Source organism: Excalfactoria chinensis, chromosome 1 (genome assembly GCF_039878825.1).
Source record: "Excalfactoria chinensis isolate bCotChi1 chromosome 1, bCotChi1.hap2, whole genome shotgun sequence".
NCBI lineage: Eukaryota > Metazoa > Chordata > Aves > Galliformes > Phasianidae > Excalfactoria > Excalfactoria chinensis.
In genome coordinates, this window is record NC_092825.1 from 126,805,647 (window position 1) to 126,829,659 (window position 24,013).

General features: G+C 37.6%; 1 protein-coding gene across 2 annotated transcripts; it reads left to right on the forward strand.

Annotated features, from left to right (window-relative positions):
- The first annotated feature begins 98 nt into the window (after positions 1–98).
- On the forward strand, positions 99–23,346 carry TMEM182 (transmembrane protein 182). 2 transcript variants are annotated; one of them, XM_072360908.1, is made up of 5 exons: positions 99–248; positions 608–707; positions 1,990–2,088; positions 11,041–11,178; positions 23,037–23,346. In XM_072360908.1, the coding sequence occupies exons 1-5, from the start codon at positions 99–101 to the stop codon at positions 23,258–23,260; spliced, it is 711 nt and encodes a 236-aa protein (XP_072217009.1). In that variant the 3' UTR covers positions 23,261–23,346. The 2 variants fall into 2 exon arrangements, with proteins under 2 accessions (XP_072217009.1, XP_072217007.1); XM_072360906.1 differs by having other exon boundaries at positions 99–239.
- Positions 23,347–24,013: the final 667 nt, after the last annotated feature.

Consider the following 24,013-nt stretch of genomic DNA (forward strand, 5'->3'; position numbering starts at 1 on the left):
TCTAACCTCTTGCCTAATAATATTCTTTTCTTCTTAAGTAACTAGGAATTATTTTTTTTTATTATTATTATTTTTTTTTTTTTAATATAACTTCAATAATGAAACTGAGTGTGGGGATATTTTTTGGAGGTTTATTCGCAGCTCTAGGAGTTTTGCTCTTTTTGGTGGCGTTTGGAACCGATTATTGGCTTCTTGCTACAGAAATAGAAAGGTGTTCGAAAGTACCTGAGGATGTTGGGGTTAGTATGGTTTTTGATTTATAATTCCTTGGATGTATTTATTTCTTAGGAATTCTATTTTGTATGAATTTTTGAACATACTCATTTTGACCTTCTGGAGGCCTACAAACCTATTTCAAAACCTCCTGTAAACAGCTGTAATCTAGTCTAAAATTCTTTTACAATACTACTTTTGCAATATGACATTCTTTCAAAGGAACTATAACTGTATAGACAGGCTATAGCTAACCTATGTTCAGACAAGCTGTGTGTCACTGTGATGATGTTATTTTTTACCTAAATATCTTAATTTCACTTGAACTTCATTTTTGCAGCTGCTTGAAAAATAATATGATAAAGGCTTTTATTTTTATTTTTACTTTTCATAGACGGAGAAGGCCACTTTTCATCATGAAGGTTTCTTCTGGAGGTGCTGGTTTACTGGAAATGTAAGAGAGCATAACACCAGCATGTGGAAGTTCTGGTATAGTAAGTAATACCTTTCATTTTATGTTATCTATGATAGTTAGATCTCAAAGCTGTGGAGCTTTTTTTAGTGCTTATGAATCATTAAGTTTCATTTGGTCTCTTTAGTGATCAGGTTCTTAACCTATCTTCAAGTGCCAAACACCTTTAAAATCTGTACTAAAGGATATCCCAGGACAAAATCATCCACATTCAATTGTCAGGTTACTCTTTCAGCAGTAGCTTGTCATCTTAACTGAGAGTCCATTTTTTTTATTAGGACAGTCTCTTGTTATGTTGTTAATAGACTGTTATTTCCATAAAGCAGGGAAAAAAGAGCCTCATGGTTAGGATGGTCCATGAGTTTTTGCTTGCAGTCTTCCTAGCTAGTTCTATGAGTAGATGAGAATGGTGTAGGACACATCACCTTCAGAAAAAACCCTCTACTAAAAGTGTGGATGACCTTTTTTCTTTCAATACGTGCCAGGATTCTGGTATTTGACAGAATTTTGCCACCAAAATTTCAAATGAAGAGAAGGTTGCAAAACTTACCTTGTAGTGTTTGACCCAACCTGTGAGATATAGTTATCCTTCACCTTCTTGCTAAGTTTCCACAAACCTAGTGAAAAACAGGTGCTTTCATTCAGTTTTAACTTCAGTAACCCATATTTTGCTAAATACATTGCTTGGACTTAGGCAGCAAAAGTAATGTTCACTGTAGTTAATTTCCCCTTCTTTTTTATCTGGAGAGCTCTGAAGTCAGGAATCTGAAATTTGAATGTGATTTAAACTGTTGTCAGACTTCGTTCATTGTGAGGAAGAAAATATTTTTATAAACATGCTGATTCCATAGATTGAACTCATATTTGTTGAGACTGTAAACTTTCAGAAGATATTTTTTCATTATTGTTTTTGCAAGATAAAAATAAATGGTTTTTGTCTGTTTATTTGTTTGTTTGTTTTTGTGGGATATGCCGTAATGAACAAGAAATAATAAACCCTCACAATTGCAAAATGCATATGCATGTAAAAGCATATGTATGTGCTGCAGTGTATTAGATCCTCCCCTTCAAACAGGCTTCTTTACTGTTCCCGTAGTACAAATCTGAGCTGCCCTTTAAGGAATATCCCTGGCTGGATATCAAGGCTGGTGTCTCTTATGAAAGCAAAATCCACTGTAAAGCTACTAGGAGGGAATGCTGAATCTTGACCTATGAAACTCTGTTTATCTATTTGAAGAACAGTCTTAGGATATTAAATTCTCAAGGCAGTGAAATATTAATAATTATCACTCTTTTTCTTTTAGCCAATCAGTCACCTTCTAAGAATTGTACACATGCTTACCTCTCACCGTTTCCTCACATCCGAGATGAACACAACTCAACCTCTTATGACTCTGCAGTCAGTAAGTATTTGGTTTTGGTTGCAAATGGATACAGTGCCCACAATTTCAAGAAAATAATTCAGATGCTTCAGTGCATTATCTCTCCACACAGTTTAATTAATATAGTTTGGTGTTTCGTACTTCTCAGGCTTTTACAACATGCATATTTAAGACACTATTTAGCAAGGCACTTAAATGAATGAGTAGCTTTAAGTATGATGGCAGAATGGAAATCATTTATATAAGCAGAAACATTTCATGCTTTTTTCTTCAAAATCAAAAGTATCTTCCTTAGGATGAATACTTTAAACAATTACTTCTTCTCATGTATTCCAATTAAACTGTTTCTCGTTAAATAAATAACCACATGTGGAAGTGTATTGCATTTTTACCTCACGAGAAATGAAGAGAGGGGCTTTGTTACAGTCTAATTTTATTCAGCTAACTCAGATATACTGCACTAAATGCTGGAGGTGTCAGCTTCTCTCCACTGACACTGACACTGAATATCATAAACCATACATGAATAATATAAATTAACACTACAGTAGTGCGAAGTATTGTTCTGTGAATTAAATTCTAATATTTGAAAATATTTACTATGTTAAGCTGAGATATTAACACCAAGAAACTCTGATGCAGTAACAGAGATACATACATGTGTACAGATATATATATATATATATATATATATATATATATATATATATATATATATGAGATATAGAGCACTGGAAACCTTGTGTTTGAATACATAAGGAAAGCTCTGGAAAGCTCCATTTTTTTCTAAACTCAAAAAATTGGTCACATTTCATCAGATCAAGGGCTTAATGCAAATGTATTTTTAAGACTATCTCTTCTGATGCTCATTTCACATAATTTTTAAAATAACCTGTGATGTATGAATGCTGCTTGTATCTGAGCCTACTGACTCAATGACTTAAGTGATCCCTGAAGCTGTAATTATACCTTTGCTAACTTTGAAGTGTCTTCCTAATCCATTTTTAATGCTGCAAAAATGAGAAGGAAAAGAATTTGTATTGGTAACAGTTCTGTTAATCTTTAGAAATTATGGACTGTTTGTCCAAGAAGAATTCATACCTTACCATTCAGAGTCAGAGATCTAATCTGTAATGTTGAAGCACATCTAGAACAGTTTATCTTTTCATTTGACAATGACAGAGCCATCTGCTCCTAATAATCTAGATGGAGTTGGTATTCAACCATGCACTCATACATTCACAAAGGATCTTCAAATCATATTGCGTGATTACATAGAAGTGGACAAACAAAGAAGAAGAAAGGAGAAGGAATATCATCAAAAGTTTAATTAATTTTAGTTAATATTTGCCAAAAGAACCACTGCTCAAATATAATTTTCCTATCTATATTTCATATTAGAAGATTAAAAATAGACAGAACTGTACTATAGATGCTGGCACAGGTAGAGAATATTCAGAGCCATTCCTGCTGTATAAATAGATACAGTTGGATTGCTTTGGATCTCATTAAAACTGGAGAGGTTTTTTTTTGTGCCTCCAGTTCATTTTCAGCATCCAAACGGAGTTATTTACTAGAGCAGGTATACTTGTTTAAGAATGTTTCAGAACTTTTTATTAAGAAAGTTATATCATCATCTTTTCTGTTAGTTCAAACACTCAGTTTTCTTTTAGTATACTTTGTCAGTCCTGCCCATGATATTTGGCTTTTTAAAACCTCACAGAATCTCCAGTTACTAAATTAAGAAATATTGAGAGTTATTGCCTTCTCGATTCGCAGTGGAGGAAATGCTTTTCTGTAAAAGGTAGCGGTGAAAACCCTCCATTTGATTTCATGCAGAAAAATAGTTTGTCAACTACTTGTACATCCGCAAGGCTACATCTAATATTCTCAATCAAACAAACAGACAAAAAAAGCACAGAATGAAATGGCACTACTGAGAAATTGGGGTTATTCTTTCTTTTTTTTTTTTTTGGTTCTCCTAATGTATCTTGATAGAATATTTCCATTTTTGTGGATCATAGTTTTCTCAACACATTCACTTTTGGGGATAAAATAAAAGTAGTCTACCACACTTAGTTCCTCAGAATGATTTTTCACTTTGCTTTTAGAGAGACCCTCAAGTCTTATTTTAATTCGGAGTGTATAAGAAGAAATATGCTGTCATCTGAAAAATATTTGATTTGCTGAAAAATAAACAGCTGAAGAAAAAGCTTTAAACTTCACTAGAGAAATCAAATGTTTATGTACAAAACATTTTTCTTAAAAACTCAGGCCTTCTGTTAAGAGAACTTTCTCAGCAAGCAAATTCTTTTATAGACGGTTTAGCTTAAGATGGCAGTGGGGCCTTAGAGCAAATTGGCTTAAATTGAAGCCCCTAGTGCAAACACAACTGTGATTTGTAACCAGAATGCTATGTTATCTTCCAGTTAGAACAGTTCAGGCAAATATGAGTTTCCTGAGGAGCTATGAAATCTTGGATGAATTTTGAGTGGAGTGACTGGACCAAGTTCTCTATTGCAACAACTCCTTTGGCTTTAGTATCAGTAACAGTTTGGCTCATATTTTTTTTTCTAAGACTTTTCTAAGACTTAGCTCAGATTTTTATTTTTATTTTTTTCTAAGAATTAAAAAGAAGCTCAATCTATCCTCTCTTAATTTATTTACATCCTTTCATACGTTGGTTTTAAGGTGTGTGATGGTTCCCAAAATTCTCAAACACTGAAGACCTCAAATTCTAAACTGTTAGTATGCTTTACCCAAAAGACTCTGTTCAACCTGATGAGGAGAGCTAGACTATGAGCTCTTGGTGTCAAGAGTTATGGTCTTATTCAAATGCACATTTTAATGTCTCAGGTTTCCTTTCATCGTTACTGTCAGATGCATGATCCGCTTGGGAGGGTTAGATAGTACTGCTTTGAAATTGCAGTTTACTGTATCTTAATCTCAATTATTATGGCTTTATTCATGCTCTAGTTTTGTTAAGTACCATGGTGGAGAGAGGAGTTTACCTACCTGCAGTGTACGCTTCAATATATAGCTGTGCTAGCCATCATTTACAGTTAATGGACTTAAAGTAATTTGCAGGCAATGTCATTTGTCTGAACCTGAAATAGGAATCTAAGTGAAGTCAGGGGAATCCTGTCTTTAGTGGCTTTCTGTGATGTTACAATGGTTTATGGTGACAACCATGCCAATGTGCAGCTATTAAGCACACAGACAGCGCTCCATTGTGTCACCAGCAGATTCATTTCTGTGATGATTCACAAACATAAGCGAAACAGACTGAAAGCCAGAAATAAAAAAGTTAGACCATACAGTGGAAGTACCAGAATAGTGACCTTTTATTTATTTTATTTGAAATATATTATTCTAAAATATACATACGTCCACATATGTATAATCATAATGAGCTCAGTTATCCCACCACGCTATTTTGAAAACAAAGTAGTATAGTACTTAAACAAAAATTAATTGCAAGCTAAGTTAATTAAAGGTATCACATCACTGGTTTACTTAACAGTGACATTCAAGGCTCTCACACTTTTATAAAAAAATATCTTCTACTACCAGTCAATACTAGAACTGTTTTGAAAAATGTTTGAAGTCCTTATTCATACAAACAGTCCTGTTTGTCTACAGTGTGATAGTTTCTAAGAAAAAGAGGTGCAAGATCTAGCACTTCTTGAGGTCATTAATTTTATTTTCAAGGGGTTGTTTTTTTTCCCAAAGTTTATTTGGAAATAAACGTTGTTTTCTTAACTTTGTGAATTGCCTCAGTGCCTTCTGAAGCTACATTTGGAGCCATTTAATGGAGTGCTCTGGCACTTTAGTTTAGTACTCTGATCTGTAGCTGCATAGTACATTTTTCCTTACCTTTATGTCTTATTTTGTCCAGTTTTGGGCACACTGCCAGTGTTTGAAGTAGCACCTAATATGATGAGCAATACAGAAAGCATATAGAACTGAAGAGAAATTCTGATACAGTAACTATTGTATCTATAAAAGTGTTATCAAATTTATTGTCACTGGGCTAAAACTAACCTAAATTAATCTAGGATGTATCAGCAATTAAATCTGAAAATAATAATTGTCTAGTGCAATGTTATAAGTAAACTGTTTTTAGGGGAAAAATGCTATTATACAAGATGGTCATATAATTGTCCATGAGGAATTGTAACACAGTACATTTACTAAGGGAGAATTCCCCTGCCACCAAGCTATAATAAAGCAGGAAGTGTTTAAAAAAGCAATATATTCATACTGCAAATATTATATTTATTTTGCTGTTAGGGTTATTTGAAAAAAAATAATAAAATTATTATTACTACTAGGGGATAGTAAAGGGTACTTAGTGAAAATGGAACTGTTTGCAAGGTTTGCTGTGTTGCATCTCACACTTCTGGTGAGAGCTGTAATCTTGTTTACAGTGGTTTATCTGCAGAGAAGATACTTGAGATTTAGAGCAGCTCGGGCACTTTACCTTTCTTTGTCCTTTATATTGTGGGTGGCATTTTGATGCCTTTAGTCAAAAGTATTTTGATATCTCTAACATTAAATAGTAGACATCTCTTACATTAAATAGTAAACATATTCTAAAATACCCTGCATAGTCAAATCAGAGGAAAGGTTCACTTTAGGACTTAAATTTATAGGTGAAAATTTATGGCAAGTTCTCCAAGTCATTTTAACTATTATTAGCAATGAAACACTGTACTCACACACAAACATGCTTCAAAAGGGTTTCAGCTTTGTATGGCTTAATAATATGTGTTCAGTATTAAGCAGATTGTTTTGTTCTTTTTGATTTAGTTCTTGGCCATAGAAAATTTATTGGCCAAGTCTTCTCCATTGTTGAGATTCTGAAACACCTGAAGCTAGCAGGGGTAATAAAATATGTGATATGTTTCTGTTGGTGTCAGTCTCTCTAGTAGTAGATGGGTGCCACATGGTGTCATGAGCTAAGCTTGTTCCTGAATAGCTGACTATGTAACTTCTGACATGTGCATGGCAACCACATAAAAGCTGTGCCTTTTAGGTGGTGTGACTGTAATTTTTCGTATGCATTATTGCTTCTTTTTCACATCATGAACCAGTAATATCTTAAAATTTGAAACTGTGGCTTGAGTTTATAATCAAATCTGGCATCCACTGTACAAGAAAAGGAGCCTTTTCATAACTCAACTATTTCTCCATAACCCGCTCCCTTACTCAAAACCCAATACTATGGCTACTTTTCACATGATGCAGAAGTCTCCAGAAGAATCTGACTTAGGATGTTTTTGGAGAAGAGCAATAGCAAGGCAAAATTACAGGTCATGCAATTTTGAAGAAATATACTGCAGCCGTACTATTTGCACAGTGTATAGGTTGAAGGTGCGGAGCTCAAAGACAAGTATACCAGCTGTACTCCTGTTGTCCTCTAAGTACTGTCTTATTTTTAGGCATGCCTGTCACTACCAAGACAAATGTTGTACCCTGATGAAGGGACAGCTTACCAAGACAAGTTACACATCTCTCTGTTTAGCACTCTTGCAACATAGAGCAATGATACCTAAGGTTAACACTGCAAATGTGTTTATTTCAGACTGTGTGGTAATGCTTATACTTAATTTCTTCCATTTCAGGAAATACTTGGAATAATATACCTACTTGAGGTAGATAATTCTGACATACCTGTGAAGTAAATTTACTTAGTTCCTACTATCTTTTGCAGAGGCAAATTCCTTCTTGTCTGGCCAGAAAATGGGCAGTCTTATGCACTACCTTGGTGATACTTGAAATAGTGCAAACTTCTCTTAACATCTTGTATAGGTGCACTGAACAGCTATTTATTGAAGCAGACTGCTTGGATCACAGTGTAATTCCTTTCCAGGGGCTATAAAGAACCTAATTCAAAGCAGTACTTTCTGTTTCTTTTTAGCTGTCATGGTTCACCTCAGTCTCAGAGCAATGAAGCCTTTAACTTAGAAAGTTCAATATTAGGTAGGCTTATTTCAACTGGCTCTTTTTTATTCATCTGTTTATGCCAGGTAAGCTAATAACAACAATAGGGCTACACTGCAATTTTGAATTATTAGAGAAAGTAGGAAACTGGTCTAAGCAAAAATTATCTCAATATGAAGAAAGTGAAGTCATCTTTGCAAAAAAAATTGTTGCCTTTTAACTACTTTGGTAAATCATAGAATCATTAAGTTTGGAAAAGACCACTCAGATCACCTAGTCCAACTCAACAGGCCATTATCTCTTGTCCTATCTCTGTTACCTGGGAGAAAAGGCCAACCCCCACCTCGCCCCAGCCTCCTTTCAGGCAGTTGTAGAGAGAGACAAGTCTCTCCTGAGCCTCCTCTTCTCCTGACTGAACAATCCCAGTTCCCTCAGTTGCTCCCTGTAAGATTTGTGCTCCAGACCTGTCAGAGCTTCGTTGCCCTTCTCTGGACACACTCCAAGGCCTCTTAAGGTGTTTCCTTGGACTTGTGCCACAAAGGGCCTTAATGTCTTGTAGACTGTGAGGGTAGGATTTTGCATAAAAAGATAGATTAGGGAACTCTGCAGACATTTTTTACCTACCTTCTTTATTTTTTAATTGATGTTTAATGATGGAGTTGCTGGATAAACAACTGTTAGGACTGTCAGAATATCCTCACAATTCTCTAGAGAAAATAAGTATTTATAGAGGAATACAATGGCTGGTTATGCCAGATGATAGCTAGGTCAAATCAGTATTTCAGTTATAATGCATAAAATAGTTATTCTGTCAGAGCAGAGAAACTGCTTATCTCTTGTACAGTCACACAGAGGTTTAAACAATTTTTCATCACTTATGTTTGTACTCCTTTTGTGTTTATTTTTCAGGAATATTTGAGCAAATCAAGTTTTTCTGGTAAAATTTCACTAAAAGTAAATGTCAAAAGATTCCTGTTTAAAGAATAGATAACAAAACTGAACACTAATTTCATAGCGCTGTATGATCTTATGTTCTCTTTCATCTCAGAAAATAGAAACAGTGCTGTATAGCTTCAGTGAGTGACCATAATGATATTGAAGTAAGCCTTTTCAAGGTTCATTTTGGCCAATGTGCCCTGTTATGTAGCATGACTTTGAAGTACCTTGGGCCATCCATGTGAAAGAGTTGGGTGGTTATAGGCTGATTTAGCAGTATTAGGTTTTAAATGAGGAAGTAATGTCCCATGGACTTGGGGACAGCAATGAAGCTTAACAAAGTAGCCCCATGAGCAAAATTATATGGAATTGCTTCAAAGACCCAAGACTGAAGGACTTCAGAGATTTACTTTCTCTAGCCTCCATTCACTGTCCATTTGCATCAAGCGAATCATTAAACTATGTGTTTAACTTTAAACAGGTTCCTAAATCCCCTAAGAATCTGAGTACTTAAAGCAGAACGCACACTTAACTGCTTTGCTGAACCAGAGCCTTATTTCTCACCTACTATTTCTTTATTTATTTGTTTACATAGAAGGAAGCTTTGTATTGGATATGAACCAAAACACAGTTTTATCCCTTCTGCCAGCTAATTTCAGACACATTCATCTTCCCTGTGCCCAAGTCTGCAGATCAGTGTGGCAGAAAATTATGTCTTTGAGTCTTTGCCTGGATTAAAAAGGATGTTGTTTTAAAAGTGAGGCTAATGTGATGTGGTGAATGTGATCTAGTTGACACTTACATATACATGGCTGAGATAAGCAAGATGATGTATACTTTAACATGAGTTAAGCTGGTCAAGTTGAAAACTGTAGATTTTTTTTAACTATTCTGATGGGAAGCACAAGCTGATAACGTGTAGTTCACCTTCAGCTTTCAGATGAGAGCAAACCTGAATTATTCCAGAATAGCTGCCTTTAGCAGGCAGGAGGGATTTGAAACTTTCAGGATATGAACCAGTATAATAGTTACTTAGTTGTGTTTTGCTATAACAGTAAGTAGGTGCTGTCAAACGATAAGTGGCAGTTTCTTTTGTGACTCACTTTTTCTGACGTGCCAGCTGGCTTATGTGCTTTCCCTCAGTTGGGTGGAAATGTTTTTCACTGACTGAATTGTCAGTGCTTCAAGATTTTCAGAACTGACGATGGAGATCTTTGCAACTCATAATTTTACTAATGGGTTCTGTTAAATGTACCAATTTTTAAATTCATGGGAGAAATTTATGTCACTCTTGTAGCATTTGTAAAATGATGACTTTGTTAAATGGATGTGCAATTAAGCAGCTAAAAAATAGTTGTTAGAAAGACTCTTTTGGCCAGAGTATGTCACAAAACTCTCGGCTCATTTATCGCCAGCTGCATCCATTAATTAAGCACTGCTTGGCACTGTCTAGCAGGGACTTCTGAAACATCCAATTCTAATAAAATAAAAAGAACTTTCGAGCAGAAACAGACTGGTTTAAAAATTGTTTTTCAAGTTACCTTTTTTTTTTTTTTTCTTTTAAGTTTCTCTTTCCTGATTTAGATTTCCTTCTTTTGTATATAAACTGATAAGAATTATGTACTTGAAAATTATAGAGAACTTACAGATTGCTCTTGGTGATAGGTTCAAAGCACTAAGAAAGGCAAAATGTTACAGTTTTCTGTTTATCCCAGTCAATTTTAGTAAAGCAATTGGATTCAGCCTGTCCAATCATTTACCCCAGTGAATCATTGCTGCAACTTCAGTAGACCATTTTCTAAGCAGCATAAACTTTGTCAAGTCACTGTTTTTCAAGTCACTGTCTAAATGTTAAGCAGGTAGACTTCATTTGAGGTAATCGTAACCCTGTTTTCCATGATCACCAGATAGGAACTGTGTTCCAAAGCTCTTTTTATCCACATGACATATAATGTACATGCACAATGGAATGAATGTTTGGTTTGTCAATAAGTGGAAAAGTGGAAAAGGAAAATCTTTATTAGCCAAATATGTAACTTGTTCAAGTTCTAAAAAGTGTGATATGATTTCTTTTTCTTCCCTTTTTACCAGTTTATCGAGGTTTCTGGACAGTTCTTATGCTCCTGGGTGTGATCACTATCGTGATGGCTAGTTTCCTGATCATCTGTGCAGCTCCTTTTGCCAGCCACGTTCTATACAAAGCAGGAGGAGGATTTTACATCATTGCTGGTGAGTATATTGTTTGCTCGATCAATGAAGGCATTAGAATAGAAAGGATGAGGTATCTCTCCCCATTTTCTGTAACAAAAATTATACGATCATGGTTAAAAGAAAAAGAAGTTTGCGCCTCTGTCCTTTGGCCAGTGAAGCACCTGCCTTGGGTACAATTCTTTTTATAGTTATCTGAAGCCATTCAGAATTCATATTCATATTTTGATTACAATAAAAAAGTAAAATTATCAGGATCATTCATGGAATTGCTGCATTTTCAATCTACTTATTGAGCAGGAAAAGGAATGTATATTTAGGGATGCTGCCTTGTAAGATTGTTGAGGGCTTTTGCTAAGGAGCTTTTTCTAGTCAGTGACACAAAGGCAATGAAGATGGTAATGGAAGATTCTAAAGAAGCTGAAATACAGCATATTTACATGACAAGTATAGGAAACATGTTTTGTATGTGATTGGAGTACACAAAGTAGTTGTCAAATATGAGTAAGTGGGGGCTCTAAACCTCTGTGAATGAAACACAGTAAATAACTGAATTCTCTCTTTCCTCATAACCTACATAATTTGTAGGATGTATCCTCCCAGGACTGAGCTGATATGGCCAGCTTTCTGGGGCACTGTTCTGTTAACCTTGATGATTCTGGAAAGATGTATAAGACAACAGTTTTTTAAGATATAAATGACAATATGTGCTCATCACTGTCCTGGTTGGTATGCAACTTCGTGTTGTGGAGCAGAACACTCATGCCAAGATCAAAAGGCTTGGACTCTTTTTATACTTCCATTATTGACCTACTTACTTGCTTCACCTTGCATATCTGCATACACATGCTAATAAAATCATAATTTCCTCTTAAAAGACTTTCAGTGAAATGTGAAGTGTTTTATAATATTGCTACCGATAAAAACCCTGGAATACTTGCTCCTTTGGGAATTACTCCTCCACACTTTCAAAAGATGTAAAAATATTCAAGATCTGTTGGAAATTCTAAGGTATTTCATTACTTTTTGTCACTGATTTGCTAATTAAAAGCTCTTGTAAGTCCTGCTCATTTGCTACGTTTGTGAAAATCTCTGCTGTCTCTAGAAAGTGGCATAGACTATGTGGGAAGAGATGGTAAGACTCCAGTCTGGTGAGACCTTTCTCCAGTCTGGGTCAGTTAGCCTGCCCTTATTTAGGCAAGTTAGATTCCACAAGTCTAGGCTAGTCACCCTTGGCTTCCCCTAAGAGGCCCGCTGGAGGCAATAACAGTAGTCTTTAAAAGTCAAAACTTTAGCTAGGAAGTTCTCTAGCTGGCAATTAATTTCATCCTGGAGGGGCTAAGCTATTCTAAAGGTGGCTCAGATGAACGTACTGTCAAATCATAGAATCATCTAGATTGGAAAAGACCTTCAGGATCACCAAGTGAAATCATCAGCCTGACCTACTAAGCCCCATCACTAAACCTTGTCACTGCCACAACCACACATCTCTTCAGTACCTCTGGGGATGCAGACTCCACACTCCTGGGCAGCATGTTCCAATGCTTTACTAAGCTCTCTGTGAATAAATTTTGCTTAGCTTTCTATCTAGACTTTCCCTGGCACAACTTACTCTATCACTTTTTACCTAAGAAAAGAAACCAACGCCCTCCTTGTTGAAACTTCCTTTCATGCAGCTGTAGAGCAATCAGATGACAGCTGCTCCTCTTAAGTCTTGTTTTCTAGTCCCTTTACCAGCTTCAATGAGCAGAGCTGTTTTATTTAAAATATTACTGTTTTTCTTGCTGAAAAGCAAGGACATTTAGTAAAATGCTGCTATGATTTCCCAAAAGAAAGTGGTGGCAACAGAGTACAGAAGCCATGAGGCTGGCACAAGATATTTTATCTTGGATGTGGAGATAAAGATCCTGAGAGCTCCCCTGCATTTGCTCCATCATACCAGTAGGACACAGCTGCTTGCACAGAAAGATACTGTAAATATCATTATCCTATTCAAAATCTCAGAACATCTACAAAACCAAAGCCAAAAGTCTGATGCTCTCAGGTCTTCTCACAAGTCAGCATACTCACATAACCAAGGTGCCCGTGCTGTCTTACTGCCAAAGTGCAGCTAGCAGTTACACTGGAAGTAGGCTATTGAGAAAGAAGTCAGTCACCACAGTTTGTTTTCTGTGAAAGTCTGAAAGCAGAAGATAGGAGGATTGGTCACTTTCCTACTTTTATATGTCTTTAAAGAAGAATGCAAGATGAAGCAATTTTAATAGCTATTACTGGACGGAAGTATTTGTATGCTTTTGCAATCTTAATTGACAAAATGGGTACGGACAGTTCATCTCATATCTGCTAAAGAAGAATGATTTGCCTTAACAAGCACTTGACAGAGCCTGTGGAAGAGAGCCTAAGCAGAGATCCCAAATGACGTAGAATAAATTTAAGTTGTAAAAACCCTGTTACTGCAGTCACGTTTCATTTCCCATTCTCAGCAGAGCTGGCTTCAAAAATAAGGCAGCACAGAGCGTTATCTAGTCAAGTTTTGAAAATATCCAATAATTGATAATCCCCAGCACCTTTGAGTACTTGTCCTACTTTGACCAGTTTGTTTGTGATTTTTTTTTCCATGTGTGCATCTGACATTTTCCTTGCTGCAACTTAACTTGTGACCACTGTGTCTAATACTTTCACTGTGCACTTCTCTGAAGTGTTTATCCCCTATCTTCTCTATACCTCCATTTAGAAAGATAAAGAATCTTTTATTCCTTAGACTTAAACTTGCCGGTTCCCTGAGCCTCTTCTTGTCCTTCATCCCCTACCATTTTGGTGGTCATCAGTTAAACAGTATCACTCTTTCACTGCAGAGTTTCATACTGGACACAGTGTTCCACATATGTTGTCAGAAATGCTGAGTGAAGGGCAATAATAGCACTTTCTGAGCTGCTGATGGTGCTTTTGTTAAGTGCAGCTCTAAATGAGCTTGACTTTCATTTTTGCTGGACCTTGCTTAAAATCTTGCACACTGATAGGGATCATTCTTGTGCTTTAAGGAAATAGCCAGTTCTTTCGGAGCCTCTGTCCTTCAAGGTAGCTTTTACCTCTCAAAATAATCTCCCTTTGGATCCCTCCTACCAATTCCCTGAACAGGCTGAAGTCAGTTCCCCTGAAATTCTGGCTCTTAAATCTCCTGCTTACCTGCTGCATTTCTCCTAGGATACTAAACTTAACTACTTTATGGCCATTACAGTCATAGCTAGTGTCATCTATCATGTATCTCTGATCATTTTTTTCTTATTTGAGTACCAAATGCAGCATGCTACTTCCATTAGTTTGTCTGTTCCAAACACATCTGAAAAAGTCATTGTTGATGCAGTCCAGCTACCTCTTGCATTGCTTGCACTCTGTGGTGTTGCCCTTAAAGCAGATTCTGAGATTGCCAAGTGCCTCATGGAAACTAGTAACTCTTCTTCCAGACTATTTGTTCTTCTTGACTACATGCCCTGTAGCAGATGCCCACCATGATTACCTTGTTTTTGCCACCCGTCTGACCTTAATCCATAAGATCCTGTTCCCACCCCATCTTACTATCCTTTTGTTCTTTAAGCATCCATATCCAGCCATTGCAGCTCTTCAGTCATACAACCACAGAATCATAGAATCATAGAATCACAAGGTTGGAAGGGACCTATAAGATCATCTAGTCCAACCATCCTCCCTTTACCATACCTACAGCAAACCACTAAACCATATCTCCTAGCTTCTTATCCAGACGCCTCTTGAACACTTCCAGGGATGGCAACTCCACCACCTCCCTAGGCAGGCCTGACCATCCAAGGCAGGCCTGACCAACCTGCCTGACCATCTAGTTATCATCATCCAGTGACTTTGCAAGGATTTGAATTCCTCCTATTTTGTTTTTTTCTAACACTAAGTTCATTTGTGTACAAGCATTTGAGATGGAGTTTGAATTTTGCATCCTTCTCAGTGGAAGTGAATAACCCTCCCTCATTATTCTGTCCCATGCACATGTTCTCCATTCTCCTCCCACCAGTTATCTGTGAGGTTTGAGCTCCATCTCCCAGTGTTCCTTGCTTCTACCTCTTCTCACAAGGTTACTGAGTCTGTTGCTCTTGCCTTGTCTGATGGATCTCCTCTCACCCCAGTAGTCCTCATGTCTCTGAGAGTGGATCTCATGGATACAGAAGCCTAAACTCTGACTGCAGCACTAGCCATGAAAGCAAGAGCCGATGCATAGAGTGTGACACATTTTGCCCAATTCTTTGAGGAGCAGGCTTGAGGCCATCATCACTTGAACACCCATACCCTTACCTCTCACTCTCAGTGCTCTCTAGGAATACACTAGGGATACAGGTTTTGCTGACAGTGTCACTGGTTCCTATGTGGATGAGCTGCAAGGGGTTATACTTCAATGACAAAGCAGCCTCTGCAGTTTTTCTTCCAGTGTCATAGATCTAGGCTTCCGAAAAGGAGAAAAATGACTCAAAGAGAAATTCTCGTGCCTGATCTGTGGCAGAGCCACAGGTCCTCCTTTTGAACATCTCAATATTTAAGAAAGACTTCAAGGTTCTCTTATTGAGCAGTGCTTTTGAACTACTAAATGAGAAAGCACACACAATTAGTATTTGTGGCAGTTTACTGACTAGCAGATTTCCATGTTAAGCTTTCAAATTTCACCTGAGTTTGCACATGGAACTTGATATGCTATGCCAGTGGGAAAAAAAGCACATATTAGTTCAACAGTACCACAGTCAATGACTCGAGCAGTCTCTTTGCAGCCTCATCTCCATGTCTTCAACATCAAAGGATGGAGCAAAAGCAGCTACAGTAGTGCAAACTGCAAGAAGCCCTATGGTTTCTCCAAATGTCACAGGAAAAGAAGAGAAAGTTGCCATAACATAATTAGTAAGAGCAGTCTTCAGCAAAATTCAGATTATCCTGGGGCTGTTCCTGCAAGACGTCTGGATGGCAGTTAAAGCTTTCCTGTTGTACTGATATCAGGAAAGCAAGACCTCAGGGTGCGCACAGAACATTAGAGAATCACACCCTTGTGAAGATGCAAGATTAGAAATTTCTGCTTCCTGCCAAAAGAGGAAAAACCTTTAAGATTAGCTCCTAGATGAGGACAAAATCTGTCTTCAGACATATTTGCCAACTCCCATAACTCTAAAGTCGGATCCTTGGCATGTACTTTGGAGTGGAATGTAAACAGTACTTTTCAAATAAAGGTCACAAGAGGCCAAAGTAGATGGATCTATAATAAGGACAGGGACAAAAAAAAAAACAAACAAACCTGAAATATGTACACATACACATAGTTGTGCAAGTTTTCCTCAAGTGAGAGTTCTAAACTTCTAGGCAGAAGTTAAAACTCACATCATTCTTTTCAGCACCTGTTGTCTTCATGTCTGCATAGTAAAAGATTCATGCCATAAACAGCCATTCACCACTGACAAGTGAAAGGCATTTCTACGTGGGAAGAATAAGTAGTAAAGGCCAGCAAACTGCCTCTTGAATTCATAAACATTTCTAAAGGTTCTGTATTCTTTTTCCTCTGCAATATGCAAAAGTATTGGTTTGAAACAAATTCAAAAGAATAAAAGCAGAAGACTGAAATGAGTGACCTCCGAGAAGTCCATGTCTTATCACACTGCACAGAGCTGTGTATCAAACATATGTGTTCTTAAAAAAAAACAAAAAAGCAAAATGGAGAAAAAAGAAAAGAAACGGGAGGAGGAGGGAAGTATTTACTTGTCTTAATCTCTCTCAGACATACTTCACGTTCTAGGAATAATTTCCCTCATCATTCCTGAGTCATGCAACTGCTGTTTTATTTTATAGTCACGAAAAGCCAAGGGCAAATGGACACCTGCGTGCTATGGAAAAGGTCTAAATGCTGAAAGTGTAGAAATACACCATAGTACACATTGTTCCTAAAAACATCTGCTTTTTGAAATTGAGGTTGTTGGTTTTGTTTTTTTTTTTTGTTTTTGTTTTTGTTTTAATTTGCTTTAATTTAATGTGTAGTTTTGCCTGAGATTAAATTCAGTAGTTTTTGGCTATGGGAGTTCATGGCATTCCTGATAGAAAGTGAAAAAGTGTAGGAATAGATTTCCCAGAATAAATATATACTAATTTGAGCATATTCTCCTTCATACTGAGGAAGCATCGCTTATTGAAGTTGAAATGGATGCTTACTTGACTCCTATTGGCATGACTAACATTCTGAAGGAAAGAGACAAGCTGGCAAGGCAAACTTGTAGATACAGAAGGATGGAATAGCAATAGTTATATAAAATAAAAGGTTTTTCCCTGTTGTCCTCCATAAGCAGCATAAATTTTATGCAAGAAAATACTCTCCAGCAGGAAGGAGTCTAACTCTTATCTCTCCTTAGTTTTGCACGGGCATGGATGATATTTCTGAGTTACCAGCATTTCAGTGAAATTCAGTCCAAATTATTATTATTATTTTACAACTTTTAGCAATACATGACTTTTCTTCAAAAATATTGTATTCTCTACACATATATTAAGGCAGGCAGAAAGAGGAAGCTTAGAGGGATGTCATGATTGTCTATAAATACCTGAAAGGAGGATGCAGTAATGATTGAGCCAGTCTCTTCCCAGTGGTGCCCAGCGCCAGGGCAAGAGGCTGTGGGCACAAACTGGAACACAAGAAATTCTCTCTGAACACCAGGCAGCACTTCTGTGCTCTGCAGGTAATGGAACACTGGCACAGGCTGTCCAGAGGTGGTGGGATCCTCTCCTTGGAGATCTCCAGGAATGACCTGGACTCAGGGCACACTACTTTATGTGGCCCTGCTGGAGCAGGGTTTGGGCCAGATGACCTTCAGTGGTGTCTTCAACCTCAGCCATTCTATGACTATGTGATCTTTCAGTAAGCTAGTATGAAACACTTAGACCACAGTAGGTGATTTTTCAGTAAGATTTTGTCATTTGTACAATGCCTTTGATTTAAGTACATTCCAGTGAATGGTACTTCACCAGCCCAGAAAGCCAACTTTATCTTGGGCTTCATGAAAAGAAGTGCAGACAGCAGGGTGAAGGAGGTGATCCTGCCCCTCTACTCTGCGCTGGTGAGACCTCACCTGAAGTACTGCATCTGATGTAGAGTCCTTAGTACAGGGGAGACACAAACCTGGATTATGTCCAGAGGAGGGCTACAAAAATGATACAAGGGATGGAACACCTCTTCTGTGAGGAATGGATGAGATTGCTGAGGCTGCTCAGCCTGGAGAAGAGAAGGCTCCAGGGATGCCTGATAGCAGTCTTTCATTATCTAAATGGGAACTATAAGAAAGAAGAGGGATAGACTCTTTAGTGGGTTCTGTTGTAATAGGATAAGGGGAAACAGTTTCAAAATAAAAGAGGGGAGACTAGACTGGATATAAAGAAGAAGTTTTTTATAAGGATAGTGAGGCACTGGAACAGTCTGGCCAGAGAGTTGGTGGATACTACATCCCTCAAGGTCTCTCAAGGTCAGGCTGGGTAGGGATCTGAACAACCTGATTTATCTATAGGTATCCCTTAAGTGCCCCTTCCAACTAATTCAATTCCACAAATCTATGATTCTAGTATGCATAACAGAAGCACAGTGTTGCAGAGGTAGTGTAAATATATATACCAGGTTGCAGGATGGAACGGCAGAAGAAGGATGTTTATCATTAACTCCTGCATCATGTGTTAAGCAAATCTGCACTGGCTTTGAGAAGCAAATCTCCTTTGAGAGCCAGAACAATACCTGAATATTTAAAACCTCTGAACCCAACTTTTGACCTACATTTTTGCATTTTTGTAAATAGCGCATAAAGTAGTGACTGCTAATTGACATGACTATTACAGTTCATTCAGTTCATCACAGAATCACAGAACTGTAGTGCTCGGAGGGGACCTCCAGAGATCATTGTGTCCAACCCCCCTGCCAAAGCAGGTTCCCTACACCAGGTCACACAGGTAGGCGTCCAGGCGGGTCTTGAATATCTCCAGGGAAGGAGACTCCACAACCCCCCTGGGCAGCCTGTTCCAGTGCTCCGTCACCCTCACCGTAAAGAAGTTCTTGCGCACATCCGTACTGAACTTCCTATGCTTCAGTTTCTGGCCGTTTCCCTTTGTCCTGTCTCCACTGCTGAAATGTGTAGTCCCAATTAATGTATTGTGGTCTTTAAAAAAATATCTCATGTTATATGCATATGAATCTTATGTGCTACCCAGTCCACTGAACAAATTATGTTCTGTTTTTGATACTGCTTCTCTTTCAAACTTCTCTTGAAGTTAACATCTGTTTTGTTAAAATGAGACAATGCAAACTGACATGAAGTGATATATCTTCTGAAAAGAAACATAATTCTTTTAGAATCTTAACAACCAGCTGAATATTCAAACTGTAGCAACTATTCTTTAAGCTCATAACTTGCCTTTGAATTGGGTGTTTTGATGCAATCAGTGTTGATGCCAGGAGGAAAAACCCTTCAAGTCAGAGACTTGAACATTTAAGCACAACCTGAAGTGCTTAATGGATAGGAAGGAAGCAATGCCCTTGGCCCTAAATATCAAACGTTTTCAGCAGATGCATTAGTGATAATGGAAGTATATGATCTGATTTTCTGTTCTTGCCACTCCTAATGTACTCCAGAATCTCAGGAAACAAAACCAAACTGGCAAAACGGAGGGTCTATTTGTGAAAAAATGTTTCTGTGTCCCTTCTGTAAGGGTAACATTTGTAACATAGAGGAGCCTCAGCAAGCTCCCCTATGAGCTAAACTGCCATGAAATCATGAATCTGTGAAAATTTGACAAGATGAGCAGTAACAAATGAAATCTATTGGAGCCAATGCAACTTGGCCAGTTTTTACTTAGCCTGATTCCTTTGCTTAAGACATTTCTTGAAAATACTGAACAATATACCTACTAATTAGCTTCCATTAGCAGATAGTGAGAGCCTTAAATACTCTTTCAGTGCCTAATTAACTAAGAAGGTTTACACATTCTCTGCTCCTTTTTCTTTTCTTTTAAAGGACATTTATCTCTGCTTGACATACATTTCTTGAGCAAATTTCCATACCCAGCAATTTGCCACAGATGGGTGTTAGCAGCTTGCTGTGAAATCACCTGATGGATTTCAGCTTAGCTGAAGTTGTTTTACCACTGGCAGCACTGGCAGCACTGGCTTGCTATTTTGCACCTATGTGAAGTCGGCTCTAGTTTAGCCATTGAGGTGTTGCTTCAGACTGCCCGAAGAATAAGGGGTGCCCTTTTTGAGATTAAAGCACCTCTCAAAGACTCTTGTTTTGATCCTTCTAGCTGCTTATCTATATGTCTGCCCAGGGTGCTGGATGTCAAAATTGTTCCAGATGTTCAAGGCCTCGTACTTACCTGACGCCATAGTGAGGCAATATAGATCACCGCTTTCTGTATTTATTGTTCATTTGGATTAAGGTAGCCCCATTGTAGGGGATAAATTGAAGACTATGGACATTTGAAAGGAAACAGCCATGGCCATCTGAAGAGAGAAATTCCAATGTTTGATTGGGGTTTTCCATCTTATCTATGTATCTTTATGAATAATTGAGTTACCTGTGGGACATTTTTTCTGTTGTTGATACTTTGAAACATTAAACAAACACCATGCCTTAATAATTCCTTTTATGAAGTTGGCCAGGAATCTTTTCACTTTTTGAATCAAAATTAATGAGCTCTGTTTTGTTCTTTTTTCCTTCTGTCGCCTATGTTATCTGTTGTATGCTCTGTTACAAGATTCTTCTGCTCAATTTGACTTTTATTTGGAGTCTTCAATTTAATTTACTTTTTTCTTTCTACATCTGACCCTGAGGTGATCCTTCCTTCTGATTGTTTCAACAGTTGTATGTTTAATACAACCGTGGCACTAAATACCAATCAAAATTATGTTTTTCTTGGGTAAAATACTTCTAAAGTTGAATGCATGTCTTTGAGTTTTGAGGGTTGGGTTTTTCCCCTCATTGTTTATTTTTTAGACTTTGTTAAGAATTCAAGCCTGTGCAAAAAAAAATGTAATCCTGGAAATATATTACTGTATTTCATGGACAGGAAATGTGCCTGTCTCCTTATTTTTAGGTGTTTTTTGTTTTGTTTTGTTTTGTTTTCTCTTTCAGTCTCTTAAAAATTGCAAATCCTCTGGGATTTTCAGTCATGTTTTGATTATGCCTCAGGTTAACTACTTCAGCTTATTTTTTCATGGGCTTCAAAAGGCAGTGATCATAAACACTGAGCTGTGAGCTTTCACCTGTCAAATGTTCAGGATGTCCAGAATGTAAACTTATTATATTTTGACAATAAAGCAACGACAAGAATGTCAACAGATCACCATCATCAGTTGTGGAAGCCTACCTGTCTGATTTTGCCTGAAGCAAGTGGGAGACTGATACAACTCCTACTGCTCCCCATTAAGTGGATAGCAATGGTAGGAAAAGGCAGTGATGAGGGAGCGTCTCAGGGTGGGGATAAGGAATGGAAACCATGAAAGAATACCTGGATGAGTGGATCTGGAGACAAATGCCTCTTTGTGGATACTTACAAAGCACATTTATGGATTTTGTCACAAGTGTCACATTTGTTCAGGGATGCACTGTAATAAGTATTTAGCAAGACTGGGAAGAGACCTGAAGTACCTTAGACTTGTACTCTGCAACTCTTCATCCTGTAGATTTAGGTTTGTCGGTAAGTGTTCCCAGAGGTACAGCACTGCTGTATGGTTGTAATGAAGTATGTAAGTGTCATAGGAGGAAAAGATAGGTGGCGTGCCCCTAATATTTTAATGTTGGAATAGATGGCCCTGCTGCTATTCCATGTGCTACAACAGCTGAAGCTCATGGAGCAAGTGGGTACAGGCTGAAGCATGCAAAAAATTCGGACATGCCCTCAGCTTTCCAGTGGATCTTCTGCTGGAGCATCTGTGCTTCAGGCTTGCCTTTCTTAAGTGTCCACATTCCTCTAAACTAAAATAAAATATCAGGCATGTAACTGATACTTTGGAAAGCATTCTTCTTATATCTCCTTCTGGTTTATGGTAACAAAGAGATTAACAAATTTTGTGAGGACATCTGCGCCTATTGCTAGTACGTGTATACAATCCAAAGGCCTTTCAGAGGAGTGGCTGGGAGAAGGCTGTGAATTATGTAGTGGATTAATTCCAGGAAACTCTTGTATCCACTCTGAACTTGACACTAATAGTCTGCCTCATAGTGGTTACTTCATTATTATTAGGTTTTATTCCTGTACCAGCAACTTCCTTTCTAACGTGGAAGATTTTGAGTGAATATATTTGAATTTGTCTGCATCATACTTGATAAGAATACTCCAATTATTCCAAACAAAGTGCTTCTCAATAAAAAAAAGAAATAAAAGAGGTAAAATGTAGAGAGATGATGAGAATAGAAAGGTTTCCTACCCCTTACTGTTTTTCATATGTCATCCAAAAGACTGGGATAGAAACAATATCAGAGTATGGGAATCATATGTAGAATTTATTTTCCAGGTCAGCCCATCCTGCCTTCTCTCCATCCACATTCTCTGGCCCCTGAATCCAAAACAGTGAATTTTATACGCAAACATACCTGTGCAACAATCTGCACACCAAAACCAATTGTACCCTTTGCCACAAGATTGTGACTTTCAGTGCAAATCAGAAGCAAGGAAGAGGAATAGAGAAGCTTGTTAGAAGAAACCAAGGGCAAAAAATACCTAGTGGTGGCTGACTGTGCCTTGCAGAGGGGCCGCAAGCATGGATTGATTTCTAGATAATGCTGTCACCAGTAAATGCACTCAGCATTTGTCTCACACTTTGTTGTTAAAACTGGATGTTTCTTTTCCAGGTGTCTTGTTTTCACTGGTAGTCGTGATGTATGTCATCTGGGTCCAGGCGATGGCTGATCTTGAAAACTACACAAACATGAAAAAAATGGATTGCCCAGACTTTGCAGTTTATGTACGCTATGGCTGGTCTTTCATGCTGGCTCCAATAGGAGTATTTTTTGCTTTACTAGCAGGAATGCTGTTCTTGTTGGTAGGGCGTGCCATTTATTTAAATTCAGACTAGCTGTACACTGCTAAAGGGAGTATAGGAATCCTAATGAAACTTCCTGACACAATTTTATATATCATTACCATTACGACAATCCTAAGTATGCAGGCACACTTATGGAATTTCTTCTGTTACTTGTTTAACAATAAAGGATGCAAAAGTCAAAACAGGAAGAAACCACCTTTACTACCCTCTTGTTGCTTTTAGTTCTATAGAAAGTACATGCATAATTCTCCGTAATGTACTATTTGCACCATTTTTTGCAGTTTTACAAACAGAGGAAGGCAAAAACATTCTGCAGCCAAAAGCCCAACATGAAATGGGCCAAATCAACATTTTATACACTTGTCTTTTAGTATTTATTGTGTGCTTCTACTTGTGGAGAATGGTACAAGATGGAGGGAAAACAAATGTTCAGACACAGTAATTAAGTCTACCTCCTCTCCTGTTTTCCACTACTTGCCTTAACTTTGATACAAGCAAACATCTGCACTCTATAAAAACAGAGTGCAGTTGTTCATGAAGAGTCCATGGGAAGAGGGCAAGAGAGAAGACAATTGCAGTGAACAGCAATTCGGTGCTAGTCTGTATGTGTAAAAGCTTAACTGCTTCTGTTACATTTCTTCTTTCTGTATGCATTTGAAAGCTGTATACTTGTATATTCTGAAATCCGTGTTTGTTGCATGATTTTGTAAGCCAAAATACCATATCTGAATCACTAGTTAACGTTATGCCAAAAACTGTACTTTGAATTATAGCTTTAATATT